At 39.5% G+C, this 27,894-nt stretch overlaps 1 protein-coding gene across 1 annotated transcript; it reads left to right on the top strand.

Moving 5' to 3' along the window:
• PRICKLE4 (prickle planar cell polarity protein 4) lies at nt 1-27,052 on the top strand. The gene is made up of 9 exons (XM_034414556.3): nt 1-542; nt 13,720-13,810; nt 15,484-15,655; nt 17,469-17,576; nt 19,381-19,518; nt 20,042-20,245; nt 21,316-21,502; nt 23,457-23,780; nt 25,595-27,052. The coding sequence occupies exons 3-9, from the start codon at nt 15,500-15,502 to the stop codon at nt 26,158-26,160; spliced, it is 1,683 nt and encodes a 560-aa protein (XP_034270447.1). The 5' UTR covers nt 1-542; nt 13,720-13,810; nt 15,484-15,499; the 3' UTR covers nt 26,161-27,052.
• Nucleotides 27,053-27,894: the final 842 nt, after the last annotated feature.

Genomic DNA, 27,894 nt, shown 5'->3' with positions numbered 1-27,894 from the left:
GCAGGGTTAACCTTCACCTCCCCGCAGCGCCGCGGTTCTCTCCCCTCCCCGCCTTCTCTTTTTGCTTCCCTTCCATTGGCTGCCTGGAGTCTTTAAGGCAAGTAAGCTCTCTAATTAGGACCCGGGCGGACACGGATCCCGTTTCCTGGGCAAAGCAGATAGGTGTGGCGGGGGGAAAAAGACGGGGAGCCAGAAAGCAAAGTCCAAGCGACGACGGTCGCCGCCAGCCTCGCCGCCTCAAAACAGAGCTGATTTGGTTTCGCTTCGCGGGCTTTTTTTCTTCTCGGGCCAGAGCCAGGAGTTTAATTTGCACTCGAGGCAGGTGGTGGAGGACACCGTGGAGGAAGAGAGAAAAGCCCTAGGCAGAGGCGGAAAAAAACGCGCCTCATTGGCTGCAAAGTTTCTCGTTAAGCGAAGGAAAGTTGGCCGCGGAATTCCTGACCGTTCCGCCGCGGGCAGAGCCGGACTCGGGGGGGGAGGCGGGGGGGAAAAAAAGAAGAAGAAGAAGAAGAAAAAAAAAAAGGCAGGAGCACCAACCGCAGGTATGTGACTTTCGGGTGGCTTTCAAGCGAAGGGCGGGGGTGGCTCCTTGAGTGGACGGCTCATCGCAACCCAAAAATGGTGAGGAAAGCTGTGGGTCCCGATGTTTTTTTTTCCGTGCAGCAAGAGGAGGGGAAATATTTTTTAAAAATCACCTTTCCCCTTGCAGTCATCTCAACCCCGCACGTACTTCGCTGTGCAGGAATAAGGTATAAATTAGTTGCGTTCAAATCAGTTGTTGTTGACTTGGCGGAATCTTGAGTCGCTCCAGTCATCTGGAGCAGGGGTCTCCAACTTTGGCAACTTTAAGCCTGGCGGACTTCAACTCCCAGAATTCCCCAGCCAGCTTTGCTTTGCTGGCTGGGGAATTCTGGGAGTTGAAGTCCGCCAGGCTTAAAGTTGCCAAAGTTGGAGACCCCCGCTCTGGAGTTGTTATGGGTACGGAAGAAAGGCAAAGAGAGTGTGATAATCCTTTAAAATAAAATAAAAAAAACCTGCCAGTAGTTCTTAAATTCTACAAGCGATTATCTCTCGCTTTAATTTTGTAGTTGCAATCCCCGATGAGGATAAAACGGCGCTTTCGTGTAGATAACAATAACCTGTTAAAAACGGGAAGCTCCTCTTTAGGTCATAGGATCGATTATACAAGCAGCCTTAGTCCGTTGGCAATCTTTCGTAGATTAAAATAGGGATAGTACATTGCATTAAGGACCTTTCTGACTTGTGAGTTGAGAGAGTGTTTGTCTTAGATGTTTTGCTAAATTGGAATCAGTTAATGATAGTTTGGATGAGAGCAAAATATTTCTTAATGATACATCCTCTGAATAAATAAAAATGTAAAAAAAAAACCCTTCTTTTTCATGTTCCGCTACGTTTCTTCTATGAATTTGCAAAACGGTGCACACCTATTCTAACTGAACTGTATTTGTTTCATCACCTGAACAATTAGGGACCTGCTTCTACATTCATTAGTGAGATGAGTAGTGCCTAAATTTGATAAATAAAAATAAATCTTATATGTAATTCTGTATAGAGACCATCTTTACAATTACAGGCTGTTTAATTGGTAACTTCAAATTATTGCTGCTCTAAACATTTCCTAGGTCATTAATTATGTGAACCATATGTTAGGTTATCAGATCTGGACTGCAAAATCCAGACATTTGCTAGACAATTGCAACAATTAGAATTTTCTATATTTTGTGTTTTTTATATCTATATAGAATTTTCTATATATCTTCTTATCTTATTTGCTGGTGTGTGGGAATTTCCTGAATTTTTGCAGCCCACAACTGGTATCTCTAATATATTTGATTTTTCATGTGAATATTTGTGCTTTGTGAAATTTGCCTACAGCAAGAACACTTTAAAAGAGTGCTGGTGAAAGTTTTTTATGCATTTTCTCTTTCATACCCTCATGGTATGTCTTCTGATGCTTTGGAAAATAAGCTCACCTTCTCCTCTTTGTGGCAACCTCTCAAATACTGGAATACTGCTATCATATCCCCCCTAGTCCTTCTTTTCTCTAGACTAGCCAAACCCAAATCCTAAAACTGTTCTTCATATGTTTTACTCTCCAGGCCTTTAATCATCTTAGTTGCCCTTCTTTGCACTTTTCCCACAGTCTCAACATCTTTTTTGTAATGCGGTAACCAAAATTGGATGCAGTATTTCAGATGTGGCTACTAAAGATTTATAAAGCGGTACTAATACTTCACGTGATTTTGATTCTATGCCTTTGTTTATACAACCAAGGATTGTATTAGCTTTTTTGGATTCCAAGGTCTATCTCACAGTTACTTTTTTTAAGACAGGTTTCACTTAATCTGTACTTATACCTTTGGTTTTTCCTGCCTAAGTGTAAAACCTTGCTTTTCTCCACATTCAATTTCATTTTGTTGTTCAAGTCTGTCAAGATCTTTTTGGATCCTGAGCTTGTCTTCTGGGATGTTGGCTATTCTTGTCAGTTTAGTATCATCTGCAAATTTGATGAGTTCTCCTTCTATGCCCTCATCTAAGTCATTTATGAAGAGTACTGGGCCTAAGACGAAACCTTGTGGTACCCCACTGCTTACTTCTCTCCATGTAGATCACGGGTGTCAAACTCAAGGCCCATGGATCTGGCTCATGGGGTGCTTAGATTTGGCCTGCAGAGCTGCCCTGGAAACAGCAAAGGACCGGCCCATGGTGCCTCTGCCAGTGAAAATGGAGCTTGGAAGGGCTGTGCTCAGCCCGCCTGGGCTCCGTTTTTGGCCACAACGGCCTCCTGCAGCCCTCTGCCAGCGAAAACGGAGCTTGGGGAGGCTGTGTGCTAGTGAAAATGGAACCTCGACGAGTGACGTCAAGCTGGCCACGCCCACCCTAGCCATGCCCACACTGGGCATGCTCTCCGCTCCCCCCCCAGATCAAACACAACCCTGATGTGGCCCTCAATGAAATCGAGTTTGACACCCCTGATGTAGATGTAGTACCGTTAAGAACAACTCGTTGAGTATAGTTTGTCATTCGAGTACAAATCCATCTGGTGATGATGCTGTCTATCCCACATTTTTCTAACTTACGAAGAAGTAAGTTGTGGTCTACTTTGTCGAATGCCTTGCTGAAATCTAAGTATACCATGACCATAGCATTTCGCAGGGCTACTAATTTAGTCACTTTGTCAAAGAATGAAATAAGATTGGTTTGGCATGATCTGTTTTTAACAAATTCATGCTGGCTTTTAGTTATAACTTTATTTGTTTCTTGATGTTCGTAGATTTGTTTGTTTGTTTTTTTATTATCTTTTCCAGTATCTTCCCAGGTATTGATGTCAGGCTGATTGGTCTGTAGTTTCCTGGGTTTGTTTCCCCTCTCCTTTTTTTTTGAAGATGGGAACCACATCAGTTCTTTTCCAGTCCTCAAGTAATTCCCTGGTGTTCCAGGATTTTGAAAGATACCTTATCTCTTGATGTGCTTGCCAATAGGGAGGTTTTAACAAGAAAAAGAGAGACTCTTAGCTCATGTTTTCTGAATCTATTCTCTAAGTCAACTTTTAATAGTACTGTATATTCAAACACTGTGGTTAATTAGTAGCAGACATACAATGCTTCACTATTGGTTGTTAACAGAATTAGAATTAAAAGATAATAATTCCCAGCCTTCCTCATGTTACGTACTTCGGATACAGAATTACAAGTCCATCTGCTTCTGCAGCCTATTTGATTGTTTATTAATTAATTAATTACATTTATTTGCTGCCTATCTCTTCCTGGGGTTACTCTGGGTAGTTTACAACAGTAAAATGTAAAATTACAAAAATATCAACATAACAATAGTAAAACAATGAAACAAATTACATTTCATTTCATTTTCATTTTATTAAATTTGTATACCGCCCTACTCCCGAAGGACTCAGGGTGGTGAACAGGCACGAAATAAAACACATAAATACAAAAGTTAAGACATGATTAAAACCCAATTAAATAATTTTTGCCCGAGACAATTTAAAACTCCCAATAATTTAAAACGAATTAAAATTTGAGTTTAAAAATTTAAAAGAAGGGGAAAAAAATTAGGCCAGGTCGGCCTGCTGGAATAGGAGTGTCTTCAAAGCACGGCGGAAAGTGCGCAGATCCGGGATCCTCCGTATCTCTGGGGGGAGCTCGTTCCAGATAGTAGGTGCCCCCACAGAGAAGGCCCTCCCCCTAGGGGCCGCCAGTCAACATTGTTTGGCTGACGGCACCTGGAGGAGCCCCTCTCTATGAGAGCGTACCAGCCGGCGGGAGGCTGTTTGTGGTAGTAGGCGGTCCCGTAAGTAGCCAGGTCCTAAGCCATGCAGCGCTCTAAAGGTGGTAACCAAAACCTTGAAGCGCACCCGGAAGACCACCGGGAGCCAGTGCAGCTCGCGCAGGAGAGGTGTCACACGGGAGCGCCATGTTGCTCCCATAACCACCCACGCGGCCGCACTCTGCGCCAGTTGGAGCCTCCGGGTGCTCCTCAAGGGGAGCCCCATGTAGAGAGCGTTACAATAGTCCAGGCGGGAGGTAACGAGGGCATGAGTGACTGTGTGTAGGGAGTCCCGATCCAGAAAGGGACGCAACTGGCGAATCAGGCGAACCTGATGAAAGATCCTCCCGGTCACGGCCGTCAAGTGCTCTTCTAAAGACAGCCATGAGTCCAGGAGGACGCCCAAGTTGCGAGCCCTCTCCGTGGGGGCCAGCGATTCGCCCCCAATAGTCAGCGATGGCGTCAACTGACTATATCGGGACGTCGGAAACCACAGCCACTCGGTCTTGGATGGGTTGAGCCTGAGCCTGTTTCTCCCCATCCAGATCCACACGGCCTCCAGACACCAAGACATCACTTCAAGGGCATCGTTGGGGTGAAATGCTGAAAATTCAGTAATATGATTAAAAAATGGGTGGGGAGGGAGAAAGTTGTATGGTGGGAGATTATGTACTGCTATTCAAGGAATAATTTAAAAATTGATATTCCTTTTTTTTGTAACTGTGAGCTCCCAAAAGACATAATCTTGCTTTCTTTTTGTTAGCAGTGGAGTAGATGGTGGGGAAAAAAATCCACTTGAAATGGAAAGGAATCAATAAGCCTTTTATTAGCAGGACTTACATCTTCTCTTTCATCAAAATAATTTCATCTGATCTATTGCCTAAGTAAGTATCCCTCCCCCTGAAAATAAATGTTAGAATGTGGTCAGAGGTTATTCTCACGAAACAGCTGTGAGTGTAGAAAAGTCCCTGAAGGTATAATTATTCTTATAGTCGCAACTTCATAATCTCATGGAAATGTAGATTCCCTCCCCTCCCCTGCCTCATGGCTCCAGTTTCACTCCTTGGTAGCAGATGAGCTGCCAGATGTTGTAGTTTGTTGTGTAAAAAATTTCAACAGCCCTTGTTTGATGTAAATTCCTGTTTCCTTCTACTACAACATCACTCTACTTTTATTTTTAATTGCAGACATCACTGTTTCTGATTTATACAAATATGTTCCATGTGCCTTGGGAAAAGTTCGTTCCTCTTTGAAGAGGTACAGTTTGGCATGAGATAAGACTATCTCAATACCACACCTAGGCTAATTGCAGCTGTAACTGTGTGGATCTTTTTGGAATGATGCATGAGAAATGGGAAAATACAACACTGCTGGTCCTAAGTCAGATGCAGGTTATGGCGGATATTACCTTTGCTTTCCACACTGTCAAGCCAGAAGCTTAATCTTAGGTTCATGATTCCACAAGAATAAAGTTGAAAGCAGCTGTTTCAGCTCTAAAGTACCCTTATTTCATTTAAATGTTTATGTTGCAAGTGACAATGGGCATAACATAAAGCCTCCAGTGCATGTCGTTACAAGTAGTTTCTACTTTTCTTATTTCCCTTGACCCAGCAAATAACAACTCTTATATGGCTCTTCAGTGATCCACAATGAATAAAGACAAGGACAATCCACTCTCATAGTATCTCCAGTAATACAGCATTTTACTGAGCCATCCATGGTTACACAAATGAGGACAGTCATTATATGGCTTCAGTAATAGCCAAAGATGTAGGAAAATGCTACAAACATTCCTGCTTTCTCTGAGGGTTTTCTCTTCATGTTTAAGTCTGAGGTCTCTTCCACCCACGGGTTAGTATCAATCTAACCTTGGAGCTGTTTCCTGCACCCTTACTACAGGGCTTCTACAGGGCTGTAACATCTAATTCAAGTGTGGTTCACAGTTCAACACTGTGGACTTCTGGAACTGTGATATGGACAGATTCCCTAATGGCAGACATGGTTGCCTCATTCTCCCTCCCAGATTTCCAATCTGATGCCAGGAGTCAAGCCATTATGGAGAGCTTTTGTCTCTACCCCTAGATAACTGTCTTCTTTTTCTTTGACTGCTAAAAAAGCAGATGAGGAAATGAGAACAGGACCCTGGCTGGAACACTGACTTTTCCATTTCCCTACTGTCTAACTGCCTGGCCTTTATTCATTTGATATCTACACCATCTTCCCTTCACAGTAGTCCTTTTTTACCAATTTCCTGCAACAATTGTGTTTGGGATACATTGGGCAGAGAGAATGACAGATGTAGTGAATTTTTGAGGCTGAGTCTAGGTCTCCCCAGTCCTATGCACATTGCCATTCTTTGTTCCTCATTCATGGAAGCCCTAGGAAGCAGAATCAGAAACCTGGCACAAGTGTAGCAGATAGTCAGTTGGGTGAGGCTAGTGGCTCTGTAGGAATGTCTTTGTTTGGGGCCTGCCTTCTGATAGGATGTTGGGAAAATACTGTAGAAGAGGCAATGGGGAACTACTTAAAATTGCTAAGAGAACTGCATGGATGCATTCACCGGGAGCCAACTTGACTTGAGGGCACAGTTAGCGATTGGAAGGACAGTGATTTTTATCTCAGCTGCTCTACTCCAGAGACCACAAGTTCCAGAATTCTATACTGATAGCTAGGAATTATGGGAGATGAAACCCCCTGCACATTTAGAGAATAACTAAACTGAGGAGAACTTCCTATATTGTAAAGAATTGATTCTTCATACCTGATGTGGAGGCACAAAAAGCCATCTCTCTTCAAGAGCAAATCATTTGGAAAAGGAGTCTGGCCAGAACAGTATATCGTGGAAGGAAACAGCTAATAGTTTTTGGGGTGGGGCTTTTAAAATGTCTTGTTAATCTAAATAGCTTCATTTTCATAGTGTTTGTATGTGCAGAGTTTTGAGAAAGCTTGTTTTTAAAGAGAGCAGCCATACAGTAGCTAATTTGACAGGGCTGCTGACAGAGTCTTTAATGAAGGCAGTGATATGAACAGATTGCTGCTTTTCATCTGGAAGAGACAGTTTTTGTGTTATTCAATCAACACCTCTGGCTTGAGTCATCTGATGGGTGGTTACCTGTTCTGATGAAATAATTTGTGATATAACTGGCTTCCTGAAAACATGCATTTTTCAGTGCTATAGGTAGGGGTTATGAGGTCCTCTTGCCTGGAAATTTCCATTAAAAATGTTCTAAGGAAACCACAAGTAGATTACTGGATACTGCTATCCAGATTATTGCTTATGGACTGTTGTTTAATTTGTATGTTGGCTTTCGAACCTAAATCTACTGGTGAAAATTAAAGCCAGAGTACTACTGCATGTAGTCTACCTGCCATGTGAAAGTGAAGGCTCGCCATAGAGGTCTCACAGCAACTTGTGTGAAAAGTTATACAGTATGGAATTTTTGACACTCTTGCAACAACTCATTTGAGAAACTGTTTTTCATTACAAACGTTGCTTTAAAAGCAAGACATCTGAAAACTGATTCAAGTCATTTGTATCCAAGTAGGTCTTTTAATTTCATTGAAATAGGTATCTTCAGCATTTCATTTTGATCAAAGTCACTTTTCTATAAAGATTTTGTTTCCAGAGAAAAATGCAATAGATTAGATCCAGTTTACGTGGAATTGGAAATACACTCAATGCAATTTAAATTAGTCTTAACCATGGTTTGTTGAATAGATTACAATTGATTAGGGTTTTGAAAGCCACAAGTTATGATTCGTACAAATTGTTAAGGATTCGCTAGAACCTAGTTAAGATTTACTGCCTTCATTTGGTCTGTGCTAATATGCAAATAAACAATATCAATTATTGTGAAATTCAATTAAAACAGTGATAACATGCGTTTTGACCATATGTATAGTATGAGGTTTCACCTAGTCCTCCTGAATCCCCACTAAATAGAAGTTTTCTGGTGCTGGATTTGTCTCACTTGCATGATCTATTTCATCTGTTTTAAATGATAGTGAGTTTGCTCCAGTTAGATATCACTGATAAAGTTGAACTTAATTCAACTTCTTAATTTGTACAGGCCCTAAAGAAACATTTTTTCCTGCCCACCCCTCTGCTGTTACACAATTAAATATTTTTTTCCACATGGCCATTTGTTCTTTGGAGTCCTCTCCTCCAATGCTTATCTATACTACCCTATTTCCCCCAAAATAAGACACCCCCTGATAATAAGCCCAATCGCGCTTGGCAATAAGGCCAAGCGCTTATTTCAGGGTTCAAAAAAATATAAGATAGGGTCTTATTTTCAGAGAAACAAGGCAGTTATCTATATTAGTCCTGCATTTGGGAGGTAAGATATTGGAATCTGGTAAAATCAACTATAGGTAATTCTCAAATTATGACAGTTCACTTAGTGACCATTCGAAGTTATGACATTACCCTCCCTCCCCCATGTATTTACAACACAGTACTGAAGTTATGAATGTTGCAGCACCACAGCAGTTGTTCACACTTATGAACGACCCACAAAGGCACTGCAATATTTACCCTGCCTACTCCCCCACCCTGTTGGGTCTCCACAGGAACTGGGCCTGTGGAGAGTCATTTATTTTGTGACGATCTAGCGAGCCATCAGTTTCTTTGCCTGTTTTGGTGCATATGCAGAGAACAGAGACCTAAAGTAGTGCGAGATCACTACTCACACAGTAGTGTGAAATCAGTAGTGTGAGATCTTGCGCTACTGATCTTGCATGATCTCGCACTACAGTACTTTAGGCCTCTGTTCTCTCTGCACTGAGGCCTGCAAGAGATCTGTGGCAAAAGGCATTGCAAAGCCTTTTGCCATGGGTCTGCTATAGACCTCTGTAGAGAACAGGGGCCTAAAGTACTATAGTGCGAGATCACGCAAGATTAGTAGCGCAAGATCACGGCCCCCAGAAGCTTCCAGTCTCGGTACGAAAAGCATTTGCAAGCCAATGGGAGGCTTGAAGCAATGCAATTTTGCTGCCCCAAAGTCTTGTCAGTTTGCAAACACTTTTTTGCACCAAGAGTGCAAGCAGGCAAAGAAACGGCAGCAGAGAGGCTGGAGAGGAGACAGCTTGCTAGATCTTCACAAGGTAAATGACCTGGCAGGGCAGGATGGGGGGGGGAGCAATTGTGGGGACTCCAGGGGAGGGATCATGAGGGTGGGTCCTTGGGTGGATCTGAAGCAGGTGGCCCGTTCCATCGCTAGCCCCCCTCCCCATGGCCTTTCCCACCTGGAGATACCTCATGTGCACTTAATGACTAGTGCATTTGATTAGCGAATGCGTGGGTGAAAGCAGGGAGTGATTACGTTTGTTTGATGTGATTCACTCCAATGAATCCTCCGGTTACAAATGTAAGCATTACATTCGTAACTTGAGGATTACTTGTATTATTTTTATTTTTCCTCCTGCTCACCAGTTAATTTGCTCAGTTAATTATTGATCCAGATGCAAATGAAACAATTTGAGCTCTCTTTGCTAATTATATTTAAGAAGAGTGCACTGTACCAAAAATGAGGCATGCTTCTGAAGCACTTGAAAATAATTAGTTGGTTGTTAAACTCTATAGTTGGTTGCTGATCTTTACAGTTTCCAGTTGTCTTGCCTTCTTTCTGCTGAAGATTTTTAATTGTGTAATTGCCATTTTGTAGTGAGGTACCAATAATATCCAACAATGTGTGTTGAAAATCAGAAATCGGGGAAGAGAAAGTTGGATGTGGGGATAGCTGTTTGCAATCTAATGGCAATATATAGAAGTGCCATTCCTTCTCCCAACCTAAAAAATAAGTAGTTGAAGCTAGAGTAATGTATGCTATATTTGTCTTTGACTATATATGTCCCTCTACATTAGTACTATTCTGAGGTGAATTTCAGAAATTGTGAAACGTCCCAAATGAATCAGGTAGAACTTGGTTACTTGCTCTCTGGCTACCTGCCAGTTGGACAGAAAAGCTTTTTATAACTACATGCTTAAACAGCATCTGATCCGATCACCTCCTCACCACTAAAGCTATAACCATTCATGGTTCCTGATAGAGTCAGGCTGTTGCATCTTCATTCTTCCTCAGTCCCATTCTGCCTCTTTTTCTCTGCTCCCTTTGGTATTGGGAAAGGAAAGTTAGCTAGAGAGAGCCGCTCTCTGGGAAAGTATCCAAGTCGTCACAGAAGTTGAACTGAGACATCAAACTGCCATCAAAACCCCTTTTGTTTTGGAAACGGAGAAGAGGAAGGAAGTCAGCAAGCAAGAGCTGGAAAAGGGAGTTATAAAATCAACTTGTTTCTTTCCATAACCATTAACCAGGAAAGTTGCCCAGTATATGAACCCCCTGCCCAAGCATCTGGGAATGATTAACACTGCAGGCTTATGAAGGCATGAAGGGAAAAATCAATTCCCACAGCCAGAGTAGATCGAGTCTAACACCAGAACCAAAAGATTGCCATATCCCTGAAAATAAACTGTTTGAACTTTGAACAGTACCTGCATCCTTGCCATGTAAATATATGGCTGCGTGAATGGAAAACGTTTTTGGAAAATGGAGTTGACTCATAGGTTTTTTAGGAAGTTGGACTCAATACATCAACTCAGTTTGAATTAAGTCTGGGATAGTGTTGATAGGTTTGCCACACACCCAAGTGCCAGCTTATGTATCAGTAACTGTATAACAGTTTGCACACAATGGCAGCGGATTTGCTGCTAATCTGGGCACATGCCAAGCCTATTAATTCAACTAGTCATAGCACGAACAATCCCAGTGTGTTGAATGAAATGTCTGTTCTGCTTTTTAAAGCTGTGAAGCCTAGCAACATTTTTTTAAAAAAAGTTACAAGAAACAGCATTAAACAACATAATTATATTTAAACTCAGTAAAGTATCAAAAATAAAAGGGTGACATTTTGAAAGAAAAATGGCAAATCTCCACAATGCTTTCAGGAGAGTCAAGGAAAGAAATGAAGCCCAAGGCAACTCTATAAGGCCATTGTCAGGGCTTTCTCACAGACAGGATGTGTGAGTCCTCAATTGTGTAGTGGCAAAGTTGGGCATATGCCAGGGTTCCAAGACTAGAAAAGGGCTCCCCTAAAAACAATGCCACCATTTTTGCTTTGCGCAAGGTATTTAAGAGGATCCAATGAATGTTCTGCTTTTTATAGTTTGCAGGCGTGTGTGTGTTGTGTTATAACTGACGAATCCATAGTTAAGACTCCCCAAATCTGAAATTGAAATTCAAGCAACATGCAAGATGGTAGTTTCTGGATTCATTTTTATCAGTTATTTTTATGTTATCAGTTATGTTTATATTTATCAGTTATGTTGATTATATACTTGCACAATTAATCCACCTTTTACATAATGTAGTAATAATACCTACCTTAACTTATAACTAGTACCTGATAAGTGTTTCCCTCCTGGATTGGACTGATTAAAGTTGAAGTTCAACCTATCAGAAGGAACCAAGTTAGGGAGGACTATAACAATGCAGCCATAGAATTTGGAATGTGTGTAGACAGGTCCACGGAATATGGGATGGTATCAGCAGAGCCATTGGATTCTGATTCTGTCCATTTCTCACATAGACATTTACTGTGGTCTCATTCACAGCATAATTTCTGAGAGATTCCCATTGCTACTTTCAATGATACAAAAGATGATTCACTTTTGAATGTGAATGCTTTATCTGAATGAAGCAGTGGTGCAGTGCTACAAGTGCTTTAATTCCATGGTCCATTCTGGTTTTGTGCAACAAGGGAAAGATAGGCCCAAACTGTCCTGTTGCCTCCCAAACAGAACCCAGAGTAATCTGAAAGTTGGTTTTTGGAGGTTGGAGGAATTGTCAATCACACACTGTATTCCATGCATTACACAGAGATAATCAGGACAACATCATTAAGCAGTGATTCAGAACAAATACAGTAGAGCTCTGGCTCTGGCTAGGGGGTCAGAAATTGGGACAGTAGACAGCAGTTTTCTGCCAACTCAAGCTTGGGTAGGTAGCGCTGTGACTTGCCAATGGAGAAAGATCCATATAGTTGTTCATTCTTGAGTGGCCATAGTTGCTATTCAACTTTAAATGCAGGTATGTTTATTTGCATATATAGTAGTATGTGGCCTACAAGGTCATTAACTGAAGCAATGGCCTTCCCCACCCCCACCCTCCCGGAGGTCCTCCGGAGGCCGAAAATGGCCCATTTGAAATTGAAAATGGCCCGTTTGAAATTGCCAAACGGGCTGTTTTCGGCCTCCGGAGGACCTCCAGGAGGGGGGAGGCCGTTTTCGCCCTCTCCAGACTCCTAGAGAGGCCCTGGAAGCTGAGGACAGCAAAAGGGCCTTCCAGTCCCACCGGAAGTTGTCGAACAGACTGTTTTTGACCTCCAGGGGGTGGGGAAGGCTGTTTTTGCCCTCCCCAGACTCCTAGAGAGGCCCTGGAGCCAGATGAGAAAGAAAAATGGGCCTACTGGGCCATCACATGCCAGGAGTGGGGAGAGCAGGGGGGGTCGCATGCGCAGGGGCGGGGCACATAGAATTATGGGTGTGGGCATGCGGGCGTGTGACTCCGCCCCTCCCTCCTGGCATGTGATGGCAAAAGGATTAGCCATCACTGGGTTAGGGTGATCAATTAATAGTTAATAGTTACTGCTGTCAATCTATGTATTCACACCACAATCACAAGAAGTATTATGGATTACACTAGCTGATTATGTTTGTGGCTGGCAAAAACTTTTTGGATATGAGATTTTAATACTAGTGGTAGGCATAAAAGGAACAAGAACCAAAATTTATATTAATAACCATGACTTTAAATCTGTATTATGTCAACCATTTATGAAATAGTCATGGCCTCAAGAAGGAGGAAAAAATGAATGCTCTTCCAGTTAACAAGCACCTGTGGGCAATTTGTAACAAATTAGGGATTATGTGAAATCATCTACTAGTCTCTTTAATAAAGCATATGTCTGGTATGGTTCCTTGTTTATTTGCATATCTTTGCCACTGTGTTTCATCCAAGCTTTATGTGACTCACAATAAAAAATAAAGGCAGTTTGAGTGAATAAATAATATTTATCTGTGTGTCTAGATCTGATGGTAAGGAAAAATGTGGTTTCAATGCATTTTAGTAATAATATTGGAAGGACTGTAGAAGCAGGAAAACGAGAAAAGTAAGACAAAATATCTTTATAAAATACACAACAAGCTTGGAAAGACATGTTTTGTTTGTAAGAATGAACTTTCACATAATATGTATTTCCCCAAATACAAGTATCAAGAGCTTATCAATGAGAAGGCTATTCTATAATTGTGAATTGTTATATTAAATAAATGATCAATGGGTTTCACAGAGCAATTTATTCCATTCAAATTACAATCACTTGTAATCAATGAAATATCCCTTATTTCTTGTTTAGAGGGGATTCTGCCACTCCTTAATCCTGATACCGAGAAGGCCTTCTGGAGAGAAACCATACATCTAACGTGGTTGTGAGAAGATAGGATTCTGTAAGTATAATGGAGCCAAATACAAGGGGGATAAATTCAGTTTAGCCAATAATGAAAATATTGTGATCGAGACCTAACACTTTTGTCTCCAGAAATCCAGGCTCACAAAATAAAGTTAGGAATTAGAAAGACTGCACTTAGATATTTTGAGTGAAGTAATTTCCAGAGGTATAAATTGGGATATATCCCAGTACTATATGGAAGAATTATGCTATGGTTTTCGCTTTAAAAAGTTGGAATACAAATGTGCATCTTTGGAATGAAAGAAAAAAGCTCTCACAAAAAAACTGACTTAGCTATTCACAAAATAGCCATATCAGAAAGGAATTTGGTGTGAGTGTTCCTTGCCATTTCAGCTAACTCCATAGGATGCTACTTATCTTTTCCTGTTTTTTGTTAGAGCAGGAAGACATACCTCAAGTAAAGATTTGGCTACATCAACCATTTTTAAAATAACTTTCTAAGAACACCTTTGGGACCTAGAAGCATTCAGGGAATAAAATTTACACTGGAGGGTTGTGCTTTATTTTGTGACATGTCCATTTTCCATTTACAGTTAACATAGTATTTAAGAAAATTCATTGGAGTAGCAATCTTGATATATTCTAAGGGCATATTGGCTGCCATTTTGGAGACCAAAAGTTAGATCAGAACTTCAGGAATACAGCATTCTTAGACAAATGCTAAAGCCACCATACCCCAGTTTAGCTAAACATTGACGCTTGGGTTAGGTCTCTCTCTATGTGTCATCCTTAGTACAGTGCTTACATTTTTCACCCTAACTTGAATTCATTATAAGAATACCTATAATGGGCAGCCAACTTGTGCTATTGTCATTGAAAGAGAGTAGTCCACCAGCATTCCATCAGGCTTGAAGCTATTCCTGATGAACTGGATAAAAATATACATTGATATGAGAAAATTCAACTATATATAATTGGCTGATTGAGGATTGGGGAGAGTGATAGGTACATTCCAGTACCAAGGGTACTGAATTTCAAATAGTGAAATTCAAATGCAAAAATAGCCAAAGACTAGTGCTACTTCAAACTTGTAATACATCGATTCTTCTGACTATGGCACCAGCATTTGGGGAAAATATCAGCTTTGCAAAAGTTAAAAATTGTAACAGGGTTTCTTGTGAATATAAGGCATTCAATATAAAGAGTGCAATAGGGCAGAATGAAACCTGTACCCCTTAGCCATATGTGAATGAGAAATTAGTCATATTCAAAGTGATTAGCTGTATAACTTATGTCTATAGAACATGACTCTGCTTGTTCTTTTAACAAAAACTCTTAATTTGATTAACTAATATATGTAGGGCCAAAGGAAAATCCCCCACAGTATCCCTTTTGGTTTAAAAGGCTACATGACTACAAGTCTCACTTACCACCCCCCCCCCCAAATTGCAATGATCCTGTGAAATACTTTGCTTCTGTTTCTCCTCTGTCTCACAGATATAATAGAAAATCTTAGTAATCCATGTTAAATATATATATCAGTAATCCTGTATAAGTGAGACATTGATAGCCAAAGGGTATCTCATCTGAGAGGTGTAATGTTGGGAAAGAGTCAAGGTCCCTTCCAACTCTGTTATCCTTATTCTGAGACTGTAAGGGGAAAGGAAATAATTGGTCTTTTTTTATAGACTCTTGTTTTGTTTTTTTCAGCACTTCCTTTCTGCGGATGTCCCAGCCAAGCCATATTTGGTCCCAGAGAGAGAGGTCTCCATGTAGTAGAATTGTAACTTCTCTACCACCTGCTTCATCTTCAGACAGTGATTCTGGCTGTGCCCTGGAAGATTATCCAGGTCCAACCACTGAATTTCCTCCATCAGATCCAGTAAGATGCTTTCAGGTCTACATCTTTGTGTGATATATTATTTTTGGTATAAGGTAAAAATTTTCCTCAGGTCAGACTTCTTGATGACTATACACAGAAGATCATTTTTGTCTTCTTCAAACAATATGGCTTGCCACTGCCTTACTCCAGGATGTTTCCCCCCCTCAATTTCACAGACAAGTTTAAAGTTCTGGGATTTTATTTTGATTTCCTGTTTAAATATTCACAAGGTTTAACCCTGCTGAGATTTTTTTCCCCAGATCGGCTAGTGAACAGTGTTTTCATTTGACAATCACTTGGAGTTGTGACAGTAGCAAGGTTGGCTATTGCCTCTGGATCTGGGACCAAGCCCACATCACATGAATCTGTGTAAATACAAGTACCGCACACATGACCTTTTGTCAAGCTTGATTCCAGGAAAGAAAAGAATTTGAAAACAGGTGGATTGTAATCAGGGGTGGATTCTAATTTTTTTTTACTACCGGTTCTGTGGGCGTGCCTTATTTTGTGGGTGTCGCTTGATGGTCATGTGATAATTATTTAGGATTTAGCAGAGGGACTGGTCTACCAGGCTTTTAACTGCTTGCAGAGCTGTACCGATCTACCCATTTATTTTTGCAGGTACTGATCTACTCATGTATTTTTGCAGGCACTGGTCTACCCATTTATTTTTGCAGGCAACTGTCTACTCATTTGTTTTCTTTTAACACTGATCAGCTGTAGGGCGGCCCTTTGAAGCCCTGTGGCAAGAGTTTAAACAGTTTTTTTTCCCTCTAGCCATCAGCTGGGACACAGGAGGCAGCAATAGATTGGGGGTGGGCCAAAATAAAGGTAAGAATAACGTGGGGGGTGGGTGGGTGGGTGGGTGGGTGGGCCCAGAACCGGTTCGGTGACATCATATTGTCACCGCTACCGGCTTGGTGGAACCAGGCCGAACCGGGAGGAACCCACCACTGATTGTAATCAGTAGATGATTACAACTTGAAAATGTAAAATCACTTGAAGATGTAAACTTTCTGGCAGTTTTGAAGCAGTGGGTTCAAATGGAAAGATCCCGTTTCCATTTTGGGGAGCAAAAACTAATGGGAGGAAATTTGAAATATGTGTAATACTTATGGCTGAGTAAGGCTGAGAAAAACTACTCATAATTTTCAGAATTATGAAATGTTGTTTAATCAGTATTCTATTCTGAATTTGAAATTATCAGTATTTTCTTTGTTTGATCATTTATCATTTTCATACTAAAACTATACTGAGGAAAGCTTCACTCTACCCTTGTATCTTCACTTATTTCTTAATTTACTGTATTTCCAAAAAATGTTTTTCTTCCTTTCTTTATAAATTTATTTCTGTTCATTTCAACAATTTTATTGTATAATATAAATAAATGTATTAGGAAATATATTTTTCAGTATTTTTAATTTTCAGGAAAAAGGCTATGGAAAAGTACAGAAAACAAAGGAACTTTTTTAAAAAATCATTTTTGCCCAACTTTTCTGTTCTTTTGGTGAGGAGACTTCCCATCTCAAGTCTTAACTGCTTGATCAAATTCATATGCAGGAGGATAAGTCTAGCTTTTGCCAAACTCTTTTTTCCTAGTTTATGTGCTATACAATAAATGGAAAGTAAATTAGCTCTCCTCCTTCTGTTGGTTTGTTTTAATTATCCCTTCATCTCTTAATGTGGGAAGGACTTCAGATTCTTTTATCAAGCTTAGAGAAGATGACCTGTAAGACAGAGGATAGTGCAGAAAACTCTTTCCCCAATACATAGAAATATCACTGTTTCATTTCCATCTCATTTACTTTTACAGGTATTACAAAGCAGTAGCTCATTTTCATCAGCTGTGGTACCTGCTGCTATTCACAATCAGCTCCGTATTAAAATTCTCCTCTACCAGCTGCCTCCACAAGACTGTGATGTAAGCTTCTTAAAGCCTTATCCAGGGTTTGCCGGGTCTTTTTTACTCCTGCATCACTTGATTGAAGAGTCCTGCTAAAACTATTTTCTTCTGCCCCTTGTTTGCACTGAAAAAATTATTTGGGCTGTCCTTTCTTTTCAAATTCTAGTCATGCAGCTCCATCATCTTTCTAAAAAACAGCAGTAGGAGCAGTTTTCTTTCTCTTTCTTTATATGGTAACAAGGAGAAAAGGTAACCAAACAAATGTTACAAACAGGCCAGTGTCACTTAGGTGAGATGGGTGGTATAGAAATTTAATAAATAATAATAATGCACTAACTTGGTGATTGAAATGCCTGTGGGGGAAAAGAGGGGACGTGTGATGAATTGTGCACAGTAACACAATTTTATTCTTCATGTTCTTACATGCAATGCAAAGTTGCATTGCAGATCATGACACGGTTTGCCATTTTGACATCACTGTGATTGGGAAGATACGTTTGTACGGCCTCTTGTGCCAGAATCCCACTGCTATATGGATCACCAAACTTACTTGCAACTAATGTTCTCATGAAGATCCTCTAGGACAGTGGTCCCCAACCTTTTGGGGCACCAGGGACCGGTTCCTTGAAGAGAGGTTTTTCCGCAGACCAGACAGGATGTGGTTTCATGTGCTACTTGTAATCCGCGGATGGGGCTTCACTTATTTGTGTGGCCTGGTTTCTGGCATGCTGCGGACTGGTGTCGGTCCACGGACTGGGGGTTGGGAACCCCTGCTCTAGGATATTCCGGTCAGAAAGCTAACTCAGGATTTTATTGCTGTTTCCAAGAACTAAACAACTGAAAGGTTTTTGGCTCACTGAAGTAAAGATAGATTCAGTGTCTCTTTCTGTCTACACGGAATGTGCTATCTTTACAAATAAACTCTTTGGGTTCAAATCCACTAGGTAGTAACCAGCTTTGATTAAAGCTATTGTTGCAATGCTGTTCTAATGACTTAGCCAACCCCTAGCACTTTCTTCTTCAATTTGGTACCCTCCATACAGGCAGGACTGACTCCAACATTAATGTCAAAATTAGCACTCAAATATTAAAGAGATCACTAAATTGGGACATACTGCCCAGTGCCCACCGTGTAAATTTTTTCCTTCCAAATAATGTGTATTGGACAAAAATAGGATATAGAGAAAAGCCAAGATGTAATCCTGTATCTATTAATTTAGGAATAAGTCACATTTGACATAGTAGGATTTCTTCTGAGTAGATATGTATAGAATTTCAGAATCGTGTTAGAGAAAAAGAGCTAAGAGTGTAGAGAAATGAGCTGCCAACTAAATATAGCTTTGGAGTTTATTGTTAACATATACATGATACGTCTTGACTAATAAGATAACTATATGCAGCAAGATCTTCATTTAAATATTTACAAGCCAATTTTTTTTAACCAAGCCGACCAAAGTCATCGAATAAAACACAAATGTGAAAATAAAATTACGTCATTATAATAAATGCCTATGCAGATTCTCAATCATCTAGGCCATGGTTGTTCCAAAGTTGCTTTTCAAAAGGCAACTGGACTTTCTTGGATTTTTTTTTTCCTTCAAAACATTTCACTTCTCATCTAAGAAGCTGAATGAGAAGCAAAATGTTGTCAAGGAAAAAAAAACACAAGTCTGAAAAGAATCTTTGGGTATTACAATAAAACTTCAAAAATATTTGCAACTTGATCAACATATGTCTGTTTTGTTCCTGCATCTCAAATACACATTTTTATCTAAATGCTTTTTTTGGATCTTGGCACCATTTTTGCTTTTTTTAATTTAAGGAGAGATATTGTCCATTCATCGGTGAAGAGGAAAGAAAGCAACTCCGTACCTTTGCTGCATGGCGGCGACAGGAATCGCTGGGACAGGGAGTTTTACGTCATCTGCCTTTCACAGCTCAAGAGTACCTATGCAGAAATGTGAGCTATTCTTACCATGATATTGGACATATTATCAAGTTGTCTGGACTGATCTCTAGCCCTGTTTTCCTTACTTAGTGTGATCTTTGCAGTTACACTAACTTTGGATATGGTAACAGGTGCAGGTGGAAGTTGTAGGTCCTTATGTCAGAGAAGGTATATTTGAAAAAGATATAGGCAGTGTTTACTGAAATCTTAGAAATGCAAGAAATGACTATATAATAATTGTACTGGTTGGAGGAACACTGAGTGGTTGTCTCCTCTGTTATAAAAACCAATATATATTAGACAAAACAGCAAACACTATAGAACTATATGCAGAAAAAACAGCTAGGCAAACAAGTGCAATTTGCTAACATTGCATTATACATGTTCCTTTCACTCACAATTTAAATTGCCTGGGTAAAATAATTTGATTTTAATTGTTGAATGAAAGCATGCATAGCAGTCTTAATAGTTTACAGATGGAAGAAAGTTATAATTAAGGCTAAAGATAAAGAAATTATTTCTGCTTGATTTTTAGTGTGATATGAATATAATCAGAGGAGACCAAGGTGTATTTGCCTCTAAGCTGGGCGAACAGTGCTGGTGGCATCCTACCTGCTTTGTCTGCCACATTTGCCAGCAACCACTCATAGATCTAATTTACTTCCATCGAGATGAGAAGATTTTTTGTGGTCGGCACCATGCAGAATTTTTCCGCCCTCGCTGTGCTTCATGTGATCAGGTAGGTATGTTTGTGCTTTTGTAACTAAATCAACTGATATATCTAGCCTGGCCATTTCCAAATCCAGATTGATAAGACTGGAGCTACAATCCGGTTACCCATAGGAGAGCATTCATGATATAGTGGGATTTTTAATTTTTCCCCATCATAATTGGAGAGATTTTATTTTGGAGATCTAACCATATGTGTGTGTATGTGTGTCAGTGGTGGGTTGCCCCTGGTTCACACCGGTTCTATAGAACCGGTAGTAAAACCAGCGGGAAGCTCCGCCCACCAACCCCAATGTCATCAAAACGCTTCTGCGCATGTGCAGAAGAGCGCATGCGAAGCAAGTGTGTGCTGCCCCCCTGCAAACCGGTAGTAAAGGTAAGTAGAACCCACCCCTGGTGTGTGTGTGTGTGTGTGTGTGTGTATGTATGTATATATATATATATAATAGTATACGTATGTAGAAATTCCTAAATTTGCTTTCCTTAACTTTTTTGATTATATATATAGTCCCCTGTAGAAATTCCTAAATTTGCTTCCCTTAATTTTTTTGATCTTGTAATTAGGAATAGGGAAGAAATTAGAATATACAGAGATCAATGTGTTATTAGTGGAGTTTCAGAATTCTTTATTCTGCTGAGAAACATCAAAACAGGCAAAAGTAAACTAAGTGTACATATTTAACATGGTTTCAAGCCTGATAACTTTGGAGATATATCTAAAGAATAGATTATGACCTATTTGATATATATTAGATATTATATTTTAGCACTTGGATTGTTGTTGTGTTTTTATTTTGTGAGCCGCCCCGAGTCTTACGGGAGAAGTGCGGCATATAAATTTGAAAAATAAATAAATAAATAAATAAATATCAAGAGAACATTATCAATTGGATAAATATGGTGTATTTTTAAGCAGAAAGCTTGATTTATAGGATAGGGTCATTGCAAAGAGTTGAGTAAATAATAGTTCCGTAGCCTGTGCTCTTACCTTAGGAAGATAACTGAACTTGGTACACTGTGTACTTCATCTTAATATGTAGTTCATAGCAATATGAGTTTTCATCTCTTATGTCTCTTCAGCTGATATTCACCTCCGAGTGCGTGGAGGCAGAAGGCATGCGCTGGCATGAAGAACACTTTTGCTGTCTCGAGTGTGACTTGCCCCTGAGCATTCAGCAATATGTGATGAAGGGTGGACAACCCTGCTGTTGTGCTTGCTTTGAGAGTCTTTATGCAGATATCTGTCAAGCCTGTGGAGAGATTGTTGGTAGGTCCAGAATCCTTCTGTAGACTTGAGGAAAGTATGAACCTGCCTCAGATCATCACTCCATCTAGATCAGTGCTGCCTATTAAGGAGTGAATCTGGCATGTTCTTGCAAGCCAAGCATGTGCACAGAATTTACGGCCCTTCCCGTTTTTCAGAAGTATCAACTTGCCTAAAGATTGCCTGAATGTTACTCAAAGGTTACTTGGGACTACGTGATTGTAAAGATACACATGGGCATTTACTGGAGAAGATAATGGGAGGGGGAAGTGACATGATCAAGATACAACATGATACAAAATGTGCTATTTATAGATTTGCACCCCAGCTACCATATGCAAATACGTAACAATATAATTCATTTTATGCCATCACTATTGGCATTTGTGCATGCCCATGACTCAGAGTTTGGTCTGGTATATATTTTAATTATTATGTATTTGGCATCCATAGTGTTATGAGAAAAACGCTCACCTAAAAGGAGAACCAAAGCATTTGAAGATAGAAGCAACAAAGCATACTTTATTGGACATAACTTTTAGTGATCACTGGGCTCCCTGCCAACAAACTGAGGTTCTGCAGTAACCCTACTCTCCAGATTATATCAGTATTGAGATGAGATAAATACATTAATACAATTATACAGCATCTTTTCCTGTGGAATGTTTTGATAAGCTATTAGATTGACCTTACTATTACTTTTCACACGTCTAATATTCTTCATGATGTTATCAATATGTACCATAAACATCAGTGTTTCAATGATGATCTCTTGTGATTTGCCTCTAGGTGTGTAGCATCTGTGTAACATTAGCTGTCTCCATTTTAAGGCCATACCACTAGGTGTTAGGTTCTAAATTCAAATTATTGCTACCAAGCTACACAAAAAGCTAAACGTTTGCAAAGGAAATTGACAACAAGCTTTAATATGCTCTTTATCACCACAATAGATAGTTTGTGTCTAATTTAATAATTAGGCCAACTTCTCCTTACAATTCTTATTGTTGCAAATATAAAAGTCTGTTATACAGTTTACTACAACTAGATCTTCCATTCTGCTATTTGCAACTCAAGGTGTTACCTTCAGTTACAGCTGCTAGGATCAGGTCATATTGTTTAAAAGCAATAACCGTAGTAGTAAGCTAAACAGAATTACATATATATTGTAAGTATTTTACATAATGTGATAGTTGCAATGCTAAATATGTATTTTGCTTTGCTTTGCTTTGCTGAATCAAATGAAAATCTCAGTACAAACTCGTATCACTGAGGAGCTTTCAAATAGTGTAATAGGTGTCAAGCATATAGTAATTTTAGATTTATTATACCTCTGAATAATATGGTTAACTGCTTATGATGACTATAAATTATAGTTCATAAACTAGCTTTCTCTGGCTTTGACAGATGCTGATACTGGGGTTCATTCAGTGGATTTTGTGGCTGTTAGCCATTGGTTTGTGGCTGGAATCCTATATTTACTGTCTAGGAATAAGTTCCATTGAAATCTGTGGTTCTGAGTGAGTGGTTGTTACTGAGTGAGATAGTGTTATAATAGGGATTTAATCTGTTTTCAAAGCCACCTGATAATACAAAATTCTGGAAGTTGTGATTCAACAACAGCTGGAAGGCCAGAGGTTCCTCTCCCAAGATATGAACCAAGAAAAGTAAAAAGCAAAAGAGTAATATAGTGCTGCTATATAGATTTGTGAAGTTTGGACAAGATTCACAATGTTAAAACTTAATTTAGGATGCAATGCCGCTTCATGTTTATAAAACATTCTGATTTAATATTAATCTTGTGTTGTCTTTTGTTTACACATTTTGAAACTTGAATTTTTATTCTATCTTTTAAAAGTCTGCAAAATAATGGATAGATTGTTCTTAACCAAGTTAGGACATAGTTTTCCAGCAACACTGCAGGAGGTAAAATGCTTTGTCAATTACTCTCTTCGCACAGGTGTCAACAGTAAACAGATCGTACTACAAGGTCAACACTGGCACAGCAAAGACTCGTGTTTCTGTTGCAGCCTTTGCCGTAAAGCACTGCTGGGTCAGCCCATCACCATTCACAATGGTCTTCTCTTCTGCTCTGAGGCCTGTAGTTTGGAAAAGGAATCAGCTTTGTCTTCCAGTGGCTCGGATTCCTCTGACTCTGCTTTCATCTCTGCCCCATCCCCGGACTCCACCCCAATTTCAAGAGCTAGAAACAGCAGCCCTGACGGCTCCTCTGAAACTACAAGACCGCAAAGAAATGGCCGTGAAGAAAGGGCAGGTGCAGTTGGTAAGGCTTTTGCATATCATCCTCTAGAATTTTGGGTGGAACAGATGCTATTTGATCCTGCCCAAATGAAGCTTTTCTCTTATTGAATCTTTCTTCAGTTTTGTTTAAGATTCTGTAGGTAATATAACCTCAATATACTTCCACTGAGTTTCCAACTAACCTCTATCATCACTGCACATTTGAAGGCAATCTATGCCAGAGTACTGTAGGAAGAAGGCAGCTGACAACTATTATCTGTCTGTTCTCACTACTCAAGAGATTACAGATGAACTTGTGCTAAGAGGCAGGAAATTATAGGAGGTTCTAGGGCAGGGGTGTCAAACTGGCGGCCCATGGGCCGGATGTGTCACAACCAGCCCACGTCCATCCCAGGTCCGTGAAGGGTAAAAACATTGCAAAATGTCATGTGACATGGCAAGTTTGACACCCGTGGTCTAGGGCTTCAGAAATAGCCAACCAATCATTGGCTTGATGGTAGTTTCCAATACAGACAACAATGGCAATAATAGTAGAAATTGTACCTTTGGATGAAAATGACCATATAATACTGGAATTCTTGAAATTAGTGGAAGCTAACACTGGGTGTACTTGATTACATATCTTGGATGTCAAAAAAGCAGATTTTAATGAATTCAGAACAATAAATATTAGGAGAAACTGGGAAAGATAAGTAATTTATAGAACACAAGTTCTTAAAAGCACAATTGCAAAGAATTCCAATGAAGAAAAAAATATAGATAGCAGAAAAAGCCAATATAATTTCCCAAAAAACTTAATGAAGGTCTGAAAAGTTAAAAAAGACACTCATTAAGAGAGAAGGAAGAGGCTTGCAAACGGGGACATATAGACATGTTGATGAGAAAACCATAATTAAAGATGCTAAGAACAATCAATCAGTTATATTTAAACGCAGTGTTCCAGTTGTTCCATGAATAGCACATAAAACTAAGAGAATAACACAAAAAGGGCAGAATTAATTGACTCCTCTTTTCAGTCAGTCTCTTCTTCAGCCAATTATGAAGAACTGTTTGGAGAAACAGATTTCCAGTTCTAGTTTGATAAAAAATATAAGGAATTGCCTACTGAATTTGAATGAATTCAACTGGAATATAAAAGCAATTTGCTGATGGTCTGATCAACATAAGTGGTGGATTATATATGATTATACATTCTCTTTGAGAAATCCTGCAGAACTAGTTTAGCAAATGTGGTTACAGAAGGACAGTTATCTCTATCTTCAAAAACTGAAGAAAGAAGAATCCAGGGAACTACAGACCAGGCCAAATTCTAGGGCAGATTATACAGTCACATTAGTAGACTCTAACTGAAATGGTAATCAAAATTTAAGACCAGTTTAAACTAGAGAAATGAAAAAATTTCTCTGAGTTTTCCTTTGACTGGGTTTCAAACACAGGCTTTAAATTGGATTCCCACAATGAACGGGACTCTGTAACTTAAATGACTTCAACTCAATGAATCTATGAAATGGCTTCAAAGAATAACTGGAACCTTTAGCTGAGTTATAAAATGCAAATCCATAACGTCTGATTTTGATTCTGTGTGGTACATGAGTTTAGACGTAGTTTCTAAGGCATGATATATGTCTTAGCAAATTCTGTGAATCAAGCTTTTATAGTTTATTCAACAAACCAGGATTAAAAAAGTAATGCGTGAACACACCTGTATGGAAATTTCAACCTCTTGCTAATTCATCGATACCAGCAAATGGTTATTGGAATGTTTTCTAGGAATAAATTCAGTAATCAGGATCACCCCCACTTCTCATAAATGCTAACATTTAATTCCTTTTGCAGTGACTGAAAGGCTTCACTCATGTGGGAATTCCTCAGTGTATGCAGAGTTTAACAGCCAGGAGGAATCAGTTTCTTTCAGAAATAGAATTATCACCCCACAGCTTCATATATTTGAGTCATTGACTGTTTCACCTCAAGAGGATGTACAAATCTCCATCTCTCATCCTATGGACACAGCTTGGAGCACCACAGTTGTGAGGGATAATCGCAACTTGGAAACATATTTTCAAGAAACATCTCAGCCACAAGCGGACTTCCACTTCAAAAGCAGGCACTCTGTAGCCTCACAGGCATCTGTATTAATTATGGATTTTCCAGACAGAATACATGAAGGCAGCACTGGGGAACAGGAAGCTACTGTGGAACAAGATGATTCCAAGTACCTCACTTGCTCATCCTCATCCTCTTCTGACTCTGAGCCAGAAGGTTTCTTCTTTGGGAAGCCAATTCCAAAGCCTGGTTCCAGATGTGGAACTTTTGCCAACATGGAGCAGGAAACACTTGGGAAAGGAATGGGGTGGGCTGCCAGAGCAAGAGTCAACAGCAAACACTGTAGTATATCCTAGCAGACAGGCAATGATCAGCCATCTGAAGAAGTAAAGCAAATGGGGAAGACACAGTAATGAAAGCAGATCACCTTCTGCAATGAATAAATTAAAATTAGTATCAGAAACCTGCTCAAAGATGCACGCGTGCATGCATAAATATTCCATTCTCTTCCTGCTGCAAGGCTGATAATTCTAAGTCCAAAAAGCAGATTAAAAAATCAGCATTTGTTTTATAATTTTGGATGCCAGATAATTATTTCTAACGAGTCAGCACATTTTTATTAAATCAAAGTTAGTTACCATCTTGGCTAGAAGAAGACCTCTAAACCACTTTTATTTGGCTCACTCAAGAGTTTAAAATTAATTCTTAAATTTTCTTCATCACATAAGATAGCTGCTGAAGAAAGAAAAAAAATACTACCTGCTTCTCAGACTATAATCTATATTACTGTATTTAGTTTTGATGATATTGGGGAAAAGTTACGGTATTCAACCTTGGCTCTGACAAGTACCAGGAATATTTCAGGTTGACAAGATGATTATTCCAAGTTTGCTCCGAAGAAACAAACCACTTAATGCTCTTTCACCTGTCAAGGAAACAGGCTTGATCTTATACTTGTTTTCTGTACTTAAGATGTTTTTCCAAAACATTCTGCTACAGGACTTATTTTCATGCTGACTCAGATTTCCTATCTCAGCATCACATACAGCCTCATTTGAATGTCTGCAGCTGACTCCCACACTCCATCAAGACTGTTAATTAAACACACACTTGTGGTCGGAACATTAAGTCAATGTAACAAACGGGGGCCTCCTATAGCAGCAGTACTGATTGGATGTTGCTTACTATATGTTATTACACAGATTTGTATGTTCTGGAAGTTAATGAAATAAAATACAATTTCTCAAATAAGATTTGAGGTTAATGTCATACAATGAAATTAGTGGGTCGGGAATTGAAGCAACAGCCTCCAGAGATTTTAATATTTTCAATTCAATGACAGGCTAAGAGCGAGTTCAAAGAAAAGTGGGCGAGGTAAGTGGTTTGGAGATGTGATTCACTTTTGGTGGAGCATACAGAGAGTTTGACTATAGACAAGAAAAATAGAAAAATAACATCAGATGTGGCATTGAGGCCTCTTGTCAAGACCATAAGAGGCGAAATGTATTAAGGGTGATAGTTACAACAATGAAGGCAAAGGTTTACATTCATACACATCACATACGCATTCATGCTGCTAAAAGGGAGACCCTTTTGCATAGTTACACTTTGCTTGGGAAAGATTAATATGAGAAGATGATGTTCTTAACTGAAAAAAAAGAGGCAGAAATTAGGAAAATAATTACCTTTCCTTTGGAAGTCTAGGCTGAGGTATGGGCCCTGATGTACTGGAAGCTGGTGCAGCTTCTTGGAATTTATTTTTAAAAAAGCAAGCAGTGTTTTCCTCTGACTCAACTGTTGACAGCCATTTTTATACTTCTCTTGTGGAATTAAGTCAATTAAATCAAAACCAGATTCTCATTTCAGGATTTGAGAAGTGGTCAGGAGTCAAAAAGAAGGAATGTTGTTTTCCTTCAATTTTGCTAGGCTGAAGGAAATCAAAAGGATGGTGATTTTGTAGCATAATGATCAATGTTTTCATTATTTTAAGAAAATGCTTTCTTAAAGTGAAGGCTTGATAAATTTGGATACAAAGTCGAGATAGATTCAATCTTTTTATGTCAAGTTCAGTATCAGAAAATTAACTTCTG

This window comes from Pantherophis guttatus, chromosome 3 (genome assembly GCF_059756535.1).
Source record: "Pantherophis guttatus breed Tessera chromosome 3, ASM5975653v1, whole genome shotgun sequence".
Lineage (NCBI taxonomy): Eukaryota > Metazoa > Chordata > Lepidosauria > Squamata > Colubridae > Pantherophis > Pantherophis guttatus.
This window is presented reverse-complemented; position numbering and strand designations above follow the sequence as displayed.

What these genes read in the sequence shown, in the direction of transcription:
- PRICKLE4 (XM_034414556.3), top strand. Translation starts at nt 15,500, where the DNA reads ATGTCCCAGCCAAGCCATATTTGGTCCCAGAGAGAGAGGTCTCCATGT. An exon ending in AATTTCCTCCATCAGATCCA is followed by an intron (nt 15,656 to 17,468) that starts GTAAGATGCTTT and finishes TTACTTTTACAG; the next exon opens with GTATTACAAAGCAGTAGCTC. An exon ending in AGCCTGTGGAGAGATTGTTG is followed by an intron (nt 21,503 to 23,456) that starts GTAGGTCCAGAA and finishes CTCTTCGCACAG; the next exon opens with GTGTCAACAGTAAACAGATC.